Source organism: Elephantulus edwardii, unplaced genomic scaffold (genome assembly GCF_000299155.1).
Source record: "Elephantulus edwardii isolate Elephantulus edwardi_28Jun2011 unplaced genomic scaffold, EleEdw1.0 scaffold00258, whole genome shotgun sequence".
Lineage (NCBI taxonomy): Eukaryota > Metazoa > Chordata > Mammalia > Macroscelidea > Macroscelididae > Elephantulus > Elephantulus edwardii.
Window position 1 is genome coordinate 3,151,383 of NW_006400008.1, and position 17,924 is coordinate 3,169,306.

At 36.6% G+C, this 17,924-nt stretch overlaps 1 protein-coding gene across 1 annotated transcript in view; it reads left to right on the forward strand.

The window, feature by feature from the left end:
* Positions 1 to 17,924, forward strand: part of COL19A1 (collagen, type XIX, alpha 1) — a 669,215-nt gene that overhangs the window by 164,090 nt on the left and 487,201 nt on the right. Inside the window, exons 6-8 of the mRNA XM_006899482.1 lie at positions 5,532 to 5,612; positions 12,931 to 13,059; positions 14,427 to 14,489. Of these exons, the coding sequence (XP_006899544.1) occupies positions 5,532 to 5,612; positions 12,931 to 13,059; positions 14,427 to 14,489 (273 nt within the window). The remainder of the gene's footprint in view (positions 1 to 5,531; positions 5,613 to 12,930; positions 13,060 to 14,426; positions 14,490 to 17,924) is intronic.

Here is a 17,924-nt window from a genome sequence, read left to right on the forward strand (position 1 = left end):
GACAGTGCGATTGGCATAGGACAGAGCGGAGTTTAGGGCTGTTGTACATAGGGTCGCTATGAGTCGCAAGCGACTCGACGGCACATAACAACAACAACATCAACAACAGCAACAACAACAACAACATATTTTGATACTTTTATTGTGTGTAGTTTTTTTTTTAATATTCCTATTTTAAAACCTTCAAATTCATTTTCACTTAATCAGAGCCTCAGCCATCCCTGAGTCTCCAGTGGGTTTTCCAAGTTTATAAATTACATGGAAGCAGGATTGAACATTTTTTTCCTGAGGAGCCCCTGTCGAATTCAAGCTACCAGAAGGGGACAGACTTTGGGCTAGCCAATTCCCTGTAGAATTTACTACCACAGATCTCCTAAGGAGCTCATACAAGAGGAAAATTTTTATCATCCATAATATGTGTGTGCAAATATGCATATAGGTATATTGTAAAAGAATTCTGGTTTTCACCGATTATAGACGACACTGGAGGATATAGGACAGCTGTCTTCACTGGAGCAACTGGTGGGTTTGAAACACTTGGTTTTGAGTTGGCAGTACAACTCCTTACCCAGTAGACTTTTCTTGTTATTATGTGCCATCAAGTTGAAACTGACTCACAGCTGACCTTCCAGGGGGGTTTCAGAGGCTGTAAATCACACAGAAGGAGACTGTCCATCTTTATCCCATGAACAATAGATTCTAAGGGCCTCCTTTTGGATTGGCAATGCTGCTCCTTATCCAGTACACTTCCAGAGTTCCATTAGAGAGGTCATAATAGTGTCATTAGTTATAGTAACAATATCAGTACTAGACAGACTGGATGAAGTAGAGCAGTGGTCCCAGAAAGTGTCTTCTGAATGCACAAAGAAGATGTGGGTACCAGCAAGTAAGAAATTGGGTTTGTTATAGTAAAGGAAGATGATGAAGAAGTATCTGATAAAGGCAGTGACTCCGAAGAAGATGAAACCAATAGAGATTCTCAAAGTGAAAAAGATGATGGGAGTGACAGAGACTCTGATAGAGAGCAAGGTGAAAAGCAAAACAAAGATGATGAAGCAAAATGGCAAGAATTGCAACAAAGTATGCAATGAAAGGAGAGGGCTCTGCTGGAAACCAAATCAAAGATAACACATCCTGTTTACAGTCTTTACTTTCCTGAGGAAAAGCAAGAATGGTGGTGGCTTTATATTGCTGACAGGAAGGAACAGACATTAATATCTATGCCATATCATGTGTGTACACTAAAAGATACTGAAGAGGTAGAATTAAAGTTCCCTACACAAGGCAAACCTGGAAATTATCAGTATATAGTGTTTCTGAGATCAGACTCCTATATGGGTTTGGATCAGATTAAACCATTGAAGTTGGAAGTTCATGAGGCTAAGGCTGTGCCACAAATTCATTCACAATGGGACACAACAATAGAAGAAGATGAAGACCAGGAGGACAGTGAGGGCTTTGAAGATAGCTCTGAAGAGGAGGAAGAAGAAGAGGAAGATGATGACTAAAGAGTGCTGTTTTGGAATTGTATAATAAACCGGAAGCAGTGCAGAACTGATGTTGAGGAAAGTGTTAGTATCTTTGTTAGAAGTGGATTCATAACTAGGCAGCGGTGGTGCCTTGGTACAACCTGAAAAATGCTTAAGGCTTATTAAAGCCTTCCAAGTATGAGATGGTGCATTTATTTCATCTGCAAATGATAATAAATTCTTTGTTATACCTGTCCAAAAAAAAAAAAAAAAAGAAAAGAAATTAGGGTTTGTGACTTTCATCGATAGGTAAAGTGTTGGAAGATAGTAAGTCAGTTTCAGGGAATTCTAATAAGAGCAGAGGGGACCATGACATAGTTTTGGAGTTTTATAAGACTGGGGAGAGAAACATGGACCCTGGTTCTAGAATATAAGAACCAAGACCATACTGAGATTCAATCATGAGTAGAGCAGGGTAGTTACTGGAAGAACAATATTCAGAGTTCAACCTCTGAATGTGTCTTACTAACTTTGCATGCATGGTATGAACTTGTTACAGAACTTGAGACTAAAGAATGGCATGTGCATTGCTGTGAAAAGATTTTAATGTAGAATTTATGGTAGTATACTGGTGGAAAATCCCAATTCATTTGAAGAGAAAATTAAAGGAATATAAAATGGTGCAAATGTTGGTGTATCTTTTTAAGAGAAGTAATTGTTTAGGTAGAGGCCTGTAACAGTGAAGAGACAGGCTGAGCTTGCACGGTTGTCCATTTAGAATTCATAGATGTATGGATAAGCAAAAAAGGTTTTGCTGGCTTGAGGAACTGGCAGCCGTGAGGGCCCCTGGCTTGTTGACTTTTCCCTAGGTGGGAGCTAAGGCTGAGTGAAGGACAAGCTCCTAAGGAATACAAGATTAAGTGTGGACTCCTCAGTTTGTGATTGATGTTCATTTGAACCAAGCCACAGATGGCTGGGGGTGTCTTGATCAGAATCCAACCAAAGGAAATGAAGATGGTCCATGCTGTGAGCTAGTGTGGATTGCTGCAACTTGATGGCTTGCTCTGAACTGGGCTTTACTTACATGTAGATGCTCAAAGTTTTCAAAATTAACAGAAGTTTTCTCAGCAAAAGAAGAATGTTTGTTTCCTTAGATTATTGGTTTGATAGGAATGGGCAAATCAGAAATTGGCTATCTAAAATGGGGATAAAGCCTGAGGCATGAAGTAGCTGGCCAATGTACTTTGACCAATGTAGTTATTAGTAAGATGTTTGTAAAGAGGGCAAAACCTCCCACAACATAGATGAACAAAATACAGTGCAAGTGAAAGATTGTGTAAAACACAATGTACATGCACGAAATACAATGTATATGAATGATTGTATGCAAACCAATAAAAGTAAGTTTAAAAATAGCTACTATTTTAGGTTAAACGCAAAACACAAATGTGTATTTTGTTTTGAAGATCTTTGGTCTGGTTAAAACTAGTGAATAAATTTTTCACTTTCTCCCAGACAAGCTCTCCAACTAATAAGCCCTGTTGTGTGAAAATTTTCCATTTATTTAAAAATGTTATTGTTGCACATTTACTCCTCTTATCACCCCCATCCACTTTTATTGTTGCACATTTACTTCTCTTATCTCCCCCATCCACTTTTGTAAAATAAATATTCATTTATTATTGCATATTGACAGGTAAATCTTCACTGTCAAGTATCCATAAAGTCTTTGCCCTAAATGTGATCCTGTTACTTGCTGTATCAGTGAAGGGTTCTAAAATAACTAATAAATAAATAAATAAATAAAAACAATAAAACTATACTGATTGGCATTTCAATGTCATGGTTACTTGATTAGCTTCTAACCCATTGTTGTTGTTATTGTGGTTGTTATGTGCCTGTGCCTTTGAGTCTCCTGTGACTCATAGTGACCCTATGCACAGTAGCTCTGAACCTTGCCCTATCTTGAGCCAGTCTCACTGTCTCCAACACACCTAACCCAATTATCTCAGTTACTGTGTCAATCCATCTCATCCAGGGTCTTCCCTCTTTGTGCTGTCCCTTCACCTTTCCAAGCATGATGTCCTTCTCCGAGGACTGATCTCTCCTGGCAACATGCCTGAAGTATATGAGATGGAGCTTTAAAGTTGATAATTTATCTTAAGTAAAGCTGGAGAAGGGTACTGAATGTACCCTGGACTGCCAGGAAAAGATCCATCTTGGAGAGGATTAAACCAAGCTGCTCCTTGGAGGCAAGGATTCTGGGGCTTCGTCTGACATACTTTGGACATGTTGCCAGGAGAGACGGGTCCTTGGAGAGGGACATCATGCTTGGGAGGGTGGAGGGACAGCGCAGGAGGGGAAGACCCTCTATGAGATGGATTGATTCGGTGACTGGGGTAATCGGGATGGGTGTGTCAGAGGCGGTGCGGTTGGCACAGGATAGAGCAGGGTTTAGAGCTGTTGTGCATAGGGTCGCTATGAGTCGGAAACGACTCGATGGCACATAACAACAACAACAACAAAATAAGTCATATAAAAGAGCCTAACAGAATAAGTGTTATAGTAGGATTCCAATGTGTCCTTACTGTTTTTTGGGCTTTTTTAGTAAAGAGTGTTGATTATAAATAGAAAGTTTTTGCTGAGAGGAATACAAATTAATTTTAAATTCTACCCTTCCTTTTATATAATTTGTACACTACTAGCTTGTGTTTCATCAGACAGTTTAAACTTTAGAAAGAAAGGAAATTGCACTACCAACACAAGGTTACATGGTTTGAATCCACATCCACTGGCTCCTCCATGGGAGAAAGATAGGCAGTCTCCTTCTATGCATGTTTTCTCTGAAAACCGTCTAGAGGGTTAGCTTTTGAACAGCTCTGAAGCACATAAGAACAGTAACAGTATCAAGAAAATGTCATAAAACAAATCATTGCATTTCATTTAGTCTTATAGTTTTCAATGGGTGAAACACTTAGACTGTTCATAAATTCACGAGATTTCTCAATTTTCTAATATTTTCTATGTGAAAATTGACTTTGTTAATTGTTACAAAATATGATTTTTTTTCCTCCTTTCTTCTTACTTTTTTGGTGTTAGAGATTTGGGATAGAGATTAACAGATTTCTTTTGTCCTATTATCATAAGTTTAATTATTCTAATATATGACATAATTGTATTCTCTGTAGGAAGTACTTGATTTGCCTTATAGTAATGCATATTCTATTACAATGTTACCCTGGGGACAAAGAAGTGAAAGGGAGAAGAAAGATGTTGTTTCAATCTATATGATATGTTATATCATATCTGTAAAATTATTGTTATTCAATTAAATAATTAAATTGGAAAATAAAAACTAATTTCATAGTCCTCATCAATAACTACATGTAGAAAGCATTATTTAATGCATTTTGACACTTCAAGGAATGTGAAATACCTAGGTAAGCATCTATAATTCACATTTTATCAATAGTACACACTGTTTATTTACTCTTGGCTAGTAGTTAGATCTTATATTTAAAGAAATGATTATATTTCTTTTGAAGTATTTTTAATTCCATATCTAAATGCCAAAAAATGTTAATCTGCTGAACAAATATCAAGAATCAATTATTTTTATTAAAGGCTTTAAGTCTTGGTCGGTGTTAAACCTGTGTAATATGAAATCCATTGATCTTAAACAGAATTCATGAAACTTAGGTACAAATTAAATATTTTTTTTCTTGTTGAGGAATGTATATCTACTTTAATGCCTTAAATAGAAAAAAATGAAAGTGCAGCTCATCCTTTTGACATTTTTCTGGAGATTTTACTTTGAAATAATTCTTACATTGTGGGTTCATTTTCTTGTAGTTCTATCTTCAAAATTAAAAAAAATAAATTCCAGCTTTATTTTTGAAAAGTGCTAAAACTCAATGAACCATAAATAAAAAATATTATATAATCTACCAGTGATTTATTTAGCTTTCTGTTTTCCTTTTAAATTATATATTTAATAAAAGCTTAAATAGCATTCTTTAAAACTCTGTAAACTGAAGCTGTATCCTATTAATCTTTTAACAGATTGAACTCCACCGACTTATTATCTACTGTAACTCAAATATTGTAGCTCAAGAAACATGTTGTGAAATATCGGGTATGAAGGTAAGTTAATCTTTTGGTTTATGAGTAATGAAGCATCTAAATTATATTTTAGTTGTATACATTGTATAGAGTAAGCACCGAATTGTTGTTGATTGCCTTCAAGTGAAACATGACTCATAGTGACCCTATGGCCAAAGGCCTGAAGCCCTTCTACAATTATCAGCATTTATCAAAGTTCATAGAGTTTCCCCGAGGTAAGTTTTTAGGAAGAGGATGCCACTCCTGTTTCACTGTTGAAACCAGATGAGTATTTCATTCCAAGTACGAGAATTCATTTAAGACTCTAGATTTTCAGTGGTTTGAGTCCCTGTATTCTTTCTTCTTTAAGTTTAGGGATATAGTACCACCTCATTGAACTGAATGAAAAGAAAATTTATTAATTTCTCCCTAACTATATTCTGTTTCTGACAGTGGAATCATCATTCTTCAGCCATAGAGTTTTTAATCTTTGAGCATACCTCATTCTCACTAATTTTAGTTTTATAGTTGTAAACTATTCTGGCTCATTGATCTGTGTGATGGATTTTTCATCCATATCTTCCTTTCTTCTTTTTACAGTGGTCTACTTTTACCTTATGCCCAAATTATTGCCTTATCCTCTTTACTGTCTGTCCTAGCTCAAGCCCGATTCCTCCTAATATAACCAGAATAAGTCCCGGAAACACTACTTTGTGTATATATTTGCTTTTCCTAGGAGTATTTATAATTAAAAAATATTGGTCTTCCAGACACTGTTCAGGAAAAGAACTAACAAACCCAAATTAGGTATATGCTCTGTCCTTTATTCATCTCATTCTCAAAGCCTTTGGTGACTCCCTATTAGCAACAGAACTCTTTCTTCTCATTCTAATTATTTCTGGCCTAATATGGGAGCTTTAAGGGTTGCTGTGATGCTGCACACTCTGACACTGATGTGTCAAATGTGATAATGATTATCCATGGTGGACAGTATTTAGTGGAGCTCCCTGAAAAAAAACAAGCTTGGAAGTAGGAGTGGCATCCACTTCCAAAAATAGCTTGCCTCTGGAAACTCTATGAACTTGGAGAAATGATGAAAGTTATACAAGTGCTCAGGTCTTTAATTCATAAGGTTGCTATGAGTTGTCTATGACTCAATGGCACTTAAAAATGATAACAAAGGCCTACTGGTAAGAAGCTGTGCTACAATTGCAAAGGCATGGAGTTTGAATCCACCAGCTGCTCCACCAGAGAAGGACGAGAAATCTCTTCCTGTGCAATTTACTGTCCCTGGAAACCCAAAAATATCTATGGATACTTTCTTTTCAAGAAAAATCATTAAGTCAGTGTTTTCTAAGTCTTTCATTGTGATGTTCAGGGATGCCATCTTATGATACTTTTTTTTTTTAATTATTGAACTGCATTTTACTTTACTTGAAAAAAAAGAGAATTCAATACATTTCCTTTTTAGTATTAAGGCTGTATTCATTGACGATAGCCAAAACTTAGGCTTTTGGTTGGTTGATTCATCAACTGCTATAGATATGTGGGATGGAAAGATTGTTGAAAGGGTCAAATTTTAAAATCACTTTTAAAAGAAAAATAAAGAGCAACCCACTCACCCCCATTTTATTTGTATCTTTGGTTTCCTAAAATCTTACTATTATGAAAAAAATATGGACGTTTCATCAATCATGTAGTGACCAAAATCTATTTTTAGCTTTTGCAATAATAGTGGAATAAGAATGTACCCAACAGATTCAATGCATAGCTGTCTTTCCAGTGTTACATGTTTTGCTTATGTAACAGCTTTGCAAAGCATAGCTCCACCTAATTTTATGACGTTCATTGCAAACAAAATGAAAGGCAGCCAAATACCTTTCTATAAATACCTAAAAAGATAATTTAAAATGCCAATCTACAGACTTGAAATATCTAGACTTCCTGGAGCCACATATTTAAATCATGAAGCTGTTGATTCACCAAAGGTTTTTGTTGTTTTTTTTTTTTTTAGTTTTGTTTTTATTTTCTTAAAATAATTATGTGGTTTTGCTGTAAGGTTCATAAATTAATCACTCTGATTTAAAGATAACATATAATAATATTTTACATGCTTATATATTATAGAACAACTCCACTATTGAAAAATAGAGCATTCTTGTGAAATCCTTATAAGTCAGAGTGATAGGAACAGAGACCCAGTAACCATTAATTAATATGGAAAGATGTTTTTAGTATTTCTAGACCCCCAAAATAACTTACCAAGTCATACCAACTAACACATAAAACGTAAAATAATACTAACTTTCAGTATTAATAAATATGATTGAAAACTAGGCTGGCTTAATTTTGAGATGCTTAGTTTCTGGGAAAGGAACTTAGGGACACTGCTGTTGCCACTCAGGGTGCAGGCTATCTTGTTAATGGCTTGCTGCAATACAAACAAAATACTATTTTCACCATCAGAAAGTGAAAATTCTCTCTGTATTTCTTTTAGTAAAAAGAGGGGGGAAAAGGCATCCTTTTTTTTTTTTGTTGTTATGTACTGTGGATTGGATCTGATTGGCACAGGGGGAGAATGCCACTCCTTCTCCAGCAAAGCATCTGGTGGATTTGAACCACACATCTTCAGGATTGCAGCACAGCTTCTTGCCAGTAAGCCACCAGAGCTCCCAAGACATTCTTTATATGTGTGAGGGTTTTTTTTTTAATTTTTATTTTATATAGGTTTGCTTACAAAGTTCGTCATTGTGTTTCATACTATCCTTTATTCACATTGTATTTCATACAATTATTCAGTTTAATTGCATTTTGTAAAATTAATCAACATTGAAATATGCCCACCATTGCCCTGTCTTTTCAGATACACACCAAATCATTCCCATTTCCATTACCTCCCACAAATTATTTTTTAACAAACATTTGTATACCTTTGTGTTTTATAAAACAGGTATTCTTGTAGATTTTTCGTAAAAGTAAAGAAGTTTAAGCAATTATTTGAAAATTGGGGGATATCTATCGAATCTTGACAAGTTTTTGTTGTTTTGTCATTAAATAGCAGACATTTCAACCCAAATTTTGAGGAAATTATCGAATTTTGATGGTTGTTGTTGTTGTTATGTGCCATCGAGTCACCTGCGACTCATAGCGACCCTATGTACAACAGCCCTAAACTCCGCTCTGTCCTGTGACAATCGCACTGTCTCCGATACTCCCATGCCAATTAGCCCAATCACTGAATCAATCCACCTCATAGAGAGCCTTCCTCTCCTGCGCCGTCCCTTCACCCTTCTAAGCATGATGTCCCTTTCCAAGGACCGGTCTCTCCTCACAACATGTCCAAAGTATGTTAGACGGAGCCTCAGAATCCTTGCCTCCAAGGAGCCACCCGGTTTAACCCTTTCCAGGACAAATCTGTTTGTTTTCCTAGCAGTCCATGGTATTCTCAATACTCTTCTCCAGCACCACAGCTCAAAGGCATCAGTTCTCCTTTTATCCTCTTTGGTCATTGTCCAACTCTCTGATACATAACAAGTGATTGCGAAGACTATGGCCTGTATCAGATGCACCTTAGTCTCCAGAGAGACACCATTGCTCTTCAGTACTTTGGAGAGGTCCCTAACAGCAGACTTTCCCATGGCAATGCGCCTTTAAATTTCCGGGCTGCTGGTGCCAAGACTGTTGACTATGGAGCCAAGCAAACTAAAGCTGTGTACAATCTCAATCTCTTCACCATCCATCCTGATGCTGCCAATTGGTCCAGTGGTGAGAATCTTTGTCTTCTTGACATTGAGCTTCAATCCATATTGTAGGCTGCAGTCCTTGACACTCTGCAGCAGGTGCTTCAGGTCCTCTTCAGTTTCAGCAAGCAGGCTTGTGTCATCCACATAATGCAGATTGTTGATAAATCGTCCACCAATCTTGACCCCACATTTCTCCTCATAGAGCCCAGCCTCCCGGATAATCTGTTCTGCATATAGGTTGCGAAGGTATGGAGATAGGATGCATCCCTGGTGTACGCCCTCCCAATTTTGAACCATGCAGTGTTCCCTTGCTCCGTTCTGACAACTGCCTCCTGGTCCAAGTATAAGTTTCGCATTAGAACGATCAAGTGTTCTGGGATTCCCATTCTTCTCAGAGTCAGCCATAGTTTGTTATGATCTACACAGTCAAATGCCTTTGCATAGTCAATGAAACACAGATAGACATTCCTCTGGTATTCCCTGCTTTCAGCCAAGATCCATCTAACATCAGCTACAATAAATATCTCTAGTACCACGACCCCTTCTAAACCCAGCCTGGACTTCTGGTCGTTCTCTTGATGTGCTGTTCCAGTCATTTTTGGATAATCTTCAGTAAAATCTTGCTTGCATGTGAAATCAGTGAAATTGTTCTGTAGTTTCCACATTCGGTTGGGTCGCCTTTCTTTGGGATAGGAACAAATATCGATCTCTTCCAGTCAGTTGGCCAAGTGGTCGTTCTCCAGATTTCTTGGCACAATTTGGTGGGCACGTCCAGGGCAGCATCTGTTAACTGAAATATGTCAATTTGTATACCATCTATTCCTGGAGCCTTATTTTTTGCCATATCCTTCAAAGCAGCCTGAACTTCTTCTTTCATCACCATAGGCTCTTGCTCACATGTTGTTTCATGAAATTCTTCTGTGTCTTCCAATTCCTTTCGATACAGTGACTCAGTATATTCTTTCCATCTTCTTTTAATATTTCCTGGATCATTTAACATTCTGACGAAAGCATCCTTGATTATAGCAACTCGAGGTTTGAATTTGTTCTTCAGTTCCTTGAGCTTAACATATGCTGAGCGAGTTCGGCCTTTTTGATTTTCTGACTCCAACTCCTTGCACATTTCATTGTAATATTTTGCTTTGTCATCCCATGCTGCCTTTTGAAATCTTCTATTCAACTCTTTGTTGTTGTTGTTGTTGTTATGTGCCGCCGTCGAGTCGTTTTCGACTCACAGCGACCCTATGCACAACAGCCCTAAACTCTGCTCTATCCTGTGCCAACCGCACTGCCTCTGACACACCCATCCCGATTACCCCAGTCACCGAATCAATCCATTTCATAGAGGGTCTTCCCCTCCTGCACTGTCCCTCCACCCTCCCAAGCATGATGTCCCTCTCCAAGGACCCGTCTCTCCTGGCAACATTCAACTCTTTAGTATCTTGAATTCTTCCCTGTGCTTTGGCTTCTCTGCACTCCAGTGCAATTTTCAGAGTATCTTCTGACATCCATTTTGGTCTTTTCTTCCTCTTCTGTCTTTGCAATGACCGTTTGCACTCTTCTTGGATGATACCCTTGATATCCTCCCACAACTCATCTGGCCTTCGCTCATTAGTGTTCAAAGCCTCAAACATGTTCCTGAGGTGGTTCTGAAATTCAGATGGGATAGACTCAAAGTCATATTTTCGTTGCCTTGGATTTAGAGTAATGACACGGCCTCACATTTTTTGAAATAATTTTTTAAATGTTTTGTAATAATTGTTGATTGTTGTCTCGTTGAGCAGGATTCATAGTGACACTATGAACAAAAGACCTGAAGACTTTCTATAACTATCGTTTCTCAAAGTTCATAGAGTTTCCAGAGGCAAGTTGTTTACAATAGATTATTTTTAAGTCATTTTAGAAAATTCATCCCCAACTATGGAGAAAACATGAAAAGATAGCATAGCTGATAACATTAAGGGGTCATCTCTATTAATTTAATGATCAATAGAAAATGGAGGTATGCAATATCTTACAAATGGAAATATATAATTTGTGAGGGAAATTATTCAAGTGCCAGCTAAGTGCATTTGCTATATTTCAGATGATAACTATTTCAGTAAACTAGAGCTTTTACAATAGGAAAAATCCTTACTTGTGCTTTTTGTTTGATTTTGGGGGGTTTGTGTGCTTTGGGTTTTTTTTTTATTAACTATTCACTACCTACTTTTTTGAGAATGTGGACAGTTTTATAGAAAGATCTGAAATATATTCTTTATCTGAGATAAATTGTTTAAACCTCCAAGTTAATATGTAAGTCCAGAGCAAAATTGTTAACAGTAAATAATTCTTGCATGTCGATGTGAAAACTGGTGGAGCAAAATTAGGTGAATCATGTTATTGAATCATGTGAGAGAAATGAAGTGTTTACGGTATTATTTTATGTCACTCATCTATGAAGTTATGGAATTGCATGTATTAAAATAACAAAATAGCTAATCATTAAACGTGAAGTGAGCAGATGTGGGGGAGAGAAAAAAAATCCCAAACCTAGAAGTAAACATAGGAAACTAGTGTTTATGGGTGCTATTTTTGTTACAGTTCCCCCCATTTTTATTGTTAATTTTTACAAACATTAAAATGCTACTTATTTTTTTCAGAAAAAATTTTGCTGTAGAATTACACTTATTATAGAAAACTTGAAAAATCCAGTTACGCAAAGAAAAAACTAAATACAAACCATGATCTCATCAGATAACCACAAATAAGAGTTTACTTTTATATTGTAATATTTTTACCTGTAATATGATCTGTAGTATACCAAGTAACATGTGAATTTGTTCTCTTATTCTTTCCCTTTGTGAAACTGCAAATTCTGAGTTATAGACCACAATGAAATATCTAGTAAATGATGTTAAGAAGAAACAATGCATTTATCCTCTTAAAATCTGGATTCATTATTTTGAGAAAAAATAATTTAAAAAATTATTGCATTAGAATTAAGCTTCATATTAATCAGAATGTTCTAAATCCACTGGATAAGTATAAAATTAACCATTTAGTTGTGATGAAGTTGAAAACATTTTAAAATTTTTAAAGGACAGTGAAAGAGAAAAAGGTTTAAGTATCATCTACAACTGGAAAAAATTAATACTTGACATGTCTTTACCATACCATCTTATTGAAGTATACTATATCTTAAAGTTCAAATTAATTGCTTTTAATTTTTGTTCCTATAAGATGTGTCCATATGTTTACTTATTTAAATATACTTATATATTTATTTATTCAATATAAATATTCATTTATTTATAGACATTATTTTACTGTAACAATACAGTTATTATAAATTGTTAGTATTACTTGTCATAACTAGTCATCTGATATGATAGAATTCATTACTAAAGCCATATTTTTAAAATATATTTCTTTTGTGTTGTCCATGTATTAAAACAACAGAGTGATTCTGTGAAAGAGAAAACATATGATAAGTGACATCTCATTGTCTCCTTTTGATTAGTAAGAAGGGAGTTTTTGCCAATAACTTCATCTGTTGCTCATTTGGTAGGAGCTAATGATGGGAATGCCAGAATGTTTAATTGGGCATATTTTCTAAATTTTCTTTTTAATTTTAGTGTCCAGATCAGGATGACTTTGGAAGCACAGCATCATCATCATCAATAACCATTCAAGCCAGTAAAGTGTCAGCATACATGCCATCAAAGAAGGAACTCAAAGACCAGTGCCAGTGCATTCCAAACAAGGTATGACAGCTCAGCTCCGTGAATGTGGCTTCTGTACCCAGCGTGTGTCCAGATTTGGGATTCTAGTTCAATCAAATTCTTTAGTCACTCAGTACTAGGGTAGGTAAAGTGTAAGGGATTGGGAAGAGAGTTTCCTGGGTCTTTACCTTAATAATTGTGAACCCATTAGAACTCCTCTCTAAGGGATGAAATAGAGTAAATAGATAAATTATTTGACTTAATGAATTCCATGAATAGATATTAGTTCTGGTAATTCACAGTTGGAGAGACACAGTACTTACTCTTGGAAAAAAATATGCACAAAGATTCTCTAAAATATGTCTTTATTGTATAGAGACTGAATTTATTCAATATCCTAGATTTCTAAATAGCTCCCTTCCTCTGGTACAAATTACATGAAGAATAGAGACAGGGACTTTAACTCTTGAGAATTTGCTTCATCTGTACTAATATGTTGCTAGTCAGGTGAACTCTGTCTATGGACTTTTGTGTTCTTTTTAGTTGATATTGTTAGGTGTTGATCAGTTGATCAACACCTAACTCTAACTCATAGTGACTCTATATAACAGAATGAAACCCTGTCTGATCTTTGCTAGCCTCACAATCTCTCCTGTGTTCCAGTCCCTTTTTGGAGTCACCATGTTAATATATTTAATTGAGGGCCATGTTTTTTTCTTGTCCCTCTGCTTTTGTAAGCATGATCTCCTTCTCCAGGGATTTAGCTTGCCTCATAACATGCATAAGAATGTGATATATAATCTCATCATCTTAGTTCTGGCTACATTTTTTCCAAGACAGATTTGTTTGTCCTTTTGGCATTCCATGGTATATTCAGTAGTCTTTACCTTTTTCTTTAATGATACTGATAGGCCCTATAGTATTAGAAGGCTAAGTAGCTTCTTAATCTTCCTTTAAGCTTATACACAAGGAGAAGAGGGTTGTCTCAATTCCCAGAGAAAACTTTTCCTTCACATTGAGACCTAGAATGTATTTTTAAATTTGACACATATTAACAGTCGACCTTCTGGTTGGATCAGTGGAGCTGGAGCTGCTATTTAAGTTCAAGGATCTTTCCATTTTCTCTAGAGATAGGGTTTTAAGCTCTATGAGAAAAATAAGTACAAGGTGCAGAAAGCCATGGAAGAGTAACATGTAGCTAAGTTAATGAAATATTTCCAGGAAAAGATGATGTTAAATGAAATCTTAAAATGTTAGCAGTAGTCAGTCTTACAAATAATGGAAGTAGAACAATCCAGTAGAGAAAAGCTTTAGCTTATTGTGAGCTTCATATTTATAGCAATTTGGCTTTAGATTAATATGATTGAATGTTTTGTAACACAAAATTACATCTCCCCCACCCACTTAAGGGAGAAGCAGGATTGCCAGGAGCTCCAGGTTCTCTTGGTCAGAAAGGAGAAAAAGGAGAGCCGGTAAGATACAACCCAAGACAGGACAAAAGCGTGTTTATTCAAAATTGACATTGTAGAAAATGCTTAATGTAATTTTTATGTTATGTACAAATCCAAGTTTCAAGAAAAGAATACCAAAGGGTAAAATAAAAATTCTTATCGTTGAACTAAGGATCCATCAGTATTCAAGTCTGCTTTTGTGTTTATATTGAAGACTGGCTTAAAATTTGAAAAGACCTGGAACTCCAAATTATTGGGCTTCTAAGTACTAAACTGAATTGTGAAGTAAGAAAGTTTAATTTTGGATTGTTTCCTAACCCTTTTTAGCTTTCTTTTCAAATATCTAATGAAAATGAATTCTCTTATCTGCTGAAATGTCCCCACTGAAGATTCTTATCTTCCCTGCACTCTATTTTTGTTGTGATTCTCACCCTCAAATGCCTTGGCATAGTCAATAAAGCACAAACAAACATTCTTCTGGTACTCTCTGCTTTAAGCTAAGATTCATTTGACATTGGCAATAGTATCCCTAGTACCATGGCTTCTTCTGAACCCAGCCTGTACTTCTGGCAGTTCTCTATTGATGTACTATTCCAGTAGTTTTTGGATAATCTTCAGCAAGATTTTGCTTGCATATGATACTAGTGATATTGTTCAATAACTTTGGCCATTTTTGGGGGGAGGAAGTAGAATAAATATGGATCTCTTCTGGTCAGTTTGCCAGGTAGCTGCCCTCTAGATTTCTTGGCACAACCTGGTAGTGGAAATATGTCAATTGGTATTCCATCAATTCCTTCAGTCTCTTTACAAGGCAAACATTTAAATCAATCTGGCCCTTTAACATAGAAGTAAGTCCATAAGTCTAATTTATTTGTATAATTTACTTATAAAAGACTCTTTATTATGAAAAGCAATGTGACATCCCTCAAACTTGCACTGCAAGGTTCAACAAATTCAGAAAGAGAATTTCAGTATCATCGTTTTGATTTTTTTGCTTGGGAAATTCAGAAGGTTTAACAGGTGTTTGACAAAAGATACTTGAGATGGACTGGGACATTTATTTTTGCTCTTTGAATCTCATTATTTGATTGAGGCAACAACTGTGCTTTGACTATCATTGTACAAAACAAAAAAGTAATTAAGGTATTAAGACTAGTCTATAGCTTAATAATTAAGCTGTAAAGACCAGTCTAATCAAATGTAATACACAGTTCATTAAAATAACTGCTCTTGAGTACTTAACAAATGCCAGACACTGTGCACAACACTTTAGAAATATTATATTATTTTATACTTGCAACTTTTCATGACCAATGTTACTATTTTGATTTTATAGATTTTTAAAAATTATAATGTTGACATGTAAGGACATCAAATAATTGCCTAGGGTCACATGGTTTATGGATGGCCAAGCTAGGATTTTATTCTAACCTTACTGACCCTTCCTCTTAATCACTATGTATTGTAAAGGCTGCATCATACTTTAAAAAGCATATTCTATTTTGTTATCTGCTTTCTTTTATCAGAGAATTTCTATTTGCATTACTTTCATTTACCCTTAAACTGTCATAAAGAATTTTTATTTTTAAGCTAGCATATAGATGAAATATTGTACCCAAGGTAACATAATTAAAGGACTCAGAAAAGAAATATTTTTGTATTAATTCAATCTTTTCTTTGAATAGCACTGTAACCTTGGTCAAGTCATACATTCATTCCATGCTTCATTCTCTGTATCTATAAAGGATGGTCTATCATTTATCTGTTTTTTTCTATATCATAAAGTTGACACAAAAACATTTGAAAAAGGTATAAATGACTGTGATATAAATTCATAAAACTTACAACAAATTTTATAACAGATTTCCCAGAAGTCTTTTTAATTTGCTATTTTTTTAATGTTTAAAATAAACTAGCCTAGCAAGAAATTTTATGTCTTGGTATTCGAAAAAACAATACTTTAAAAATACACCTACCACTGAAAAGATATTTCTGAGTTAAAAGTATGATTTATATTTGCTGAGGACTGGCAGCTTAATATCTGGGAACAGACTGCAACCCCTAACTCCCAGCGCTGCCCAAGCCCTGCACCCCCATCCCTGCCACAGCACCATGTCCAGGGACACCACCCCGCCACCATCTCACGCCCCCACACTTCTGACACACCCTGGTGACTTCACCACAACCCTGCACCTCCTGGCGGTGCTCCAGGGCCACTACAGACTCCTTCACGCAGCACAACAACAGCCATGGACAGTACGATTCTGAGTCAGCACACAAAGGCACACTGTCTGAAGCCACCAATCGAGCTGCTGTGGGACTGATCTGCCAGAGAAAGGCTGGTAGGATCCTAATTGGGTTTTCTTGGGCACCACCGATTGTCTGGGAGAGTTCCCAAGGGTGAGGCCACTGGTGGGAATTTGGCTGAGCTCTCTGGGGGGAGCATGCCAACTGCCCAGGAAGTAGTGGGCCAGTGATAATTTTGCTGAACTTTTGTGGACACTGCAAACCAGCCAGAGGCGACTGGGGCGGTGGGAATTTGACCTCGTCTTGTTGAGTCCTCTTGGACCCAGGAGCCTTCCTGGGCAGGAGCCACTGTGCAAGGGCAACTGTGTAAGCACCACTGGACAGGGACCAGTGAATGAAAACCACTGGGTGGGAGATGGACAGCTGGAATTTGAATAGGGACCCCAATTGTAAGCACACCCAGACAACTGAGGCCTGAGTGAGGTCCCCCAAGTGGTTGACCTGCCCTTGTGATTGCTGCAACCTCATTTGGCTCCACTCCTGTGTCTACATGTCTGGTTAATCAACCTGCCTCTAATCCAGAGCACCTTGACCTATCTTACCTATAAGAGGCTGCTCTCACAGGCTCTGAACTGACATTTCTCTGGAGTCAGTCATTCAGAGAAAAAGCACAAGTGGGATAGCTACCCAACTGATCTCTAGAGCATTATCTTCAGATCAAGAACATATCAATGTCTCGAAGAAAGCAAGCTGTCCCACAGAATACACAAGCACAAAGCAAGATATCACCCCCAAAGGGTGACACAGTATCGATGGATTTCCTGAAGCCAGAAAGTCTGATGGAACTTTCTGACACAGAATTTAAAAGAACAATGACTGAATATTTTCAACTGATGAAAGAGAAACTTGAAGAATTACAGGATACTACAAGCAAAAAACAGGAAGAACTATAAAAAAAAACAAAAAAAAAAACACAAAACAAAGACCACAACAGTCCAGAACAATGCAGAGAAAACAAATGAGGTATTAGCAACACTGGAAAAACAAGAAACCACTATGCAAAATATGAGGTCCAATGTTTCAGATGCTGTAACATGATGGAGGGACACATGAGCAGAGTTGAAGAGATGGAACAAAGAACCAGTGAAATAGAAGACAAAATTGTCACCACTGATTTGCTAGAGCAAAAAGCAGACTCAAAATGAAGGA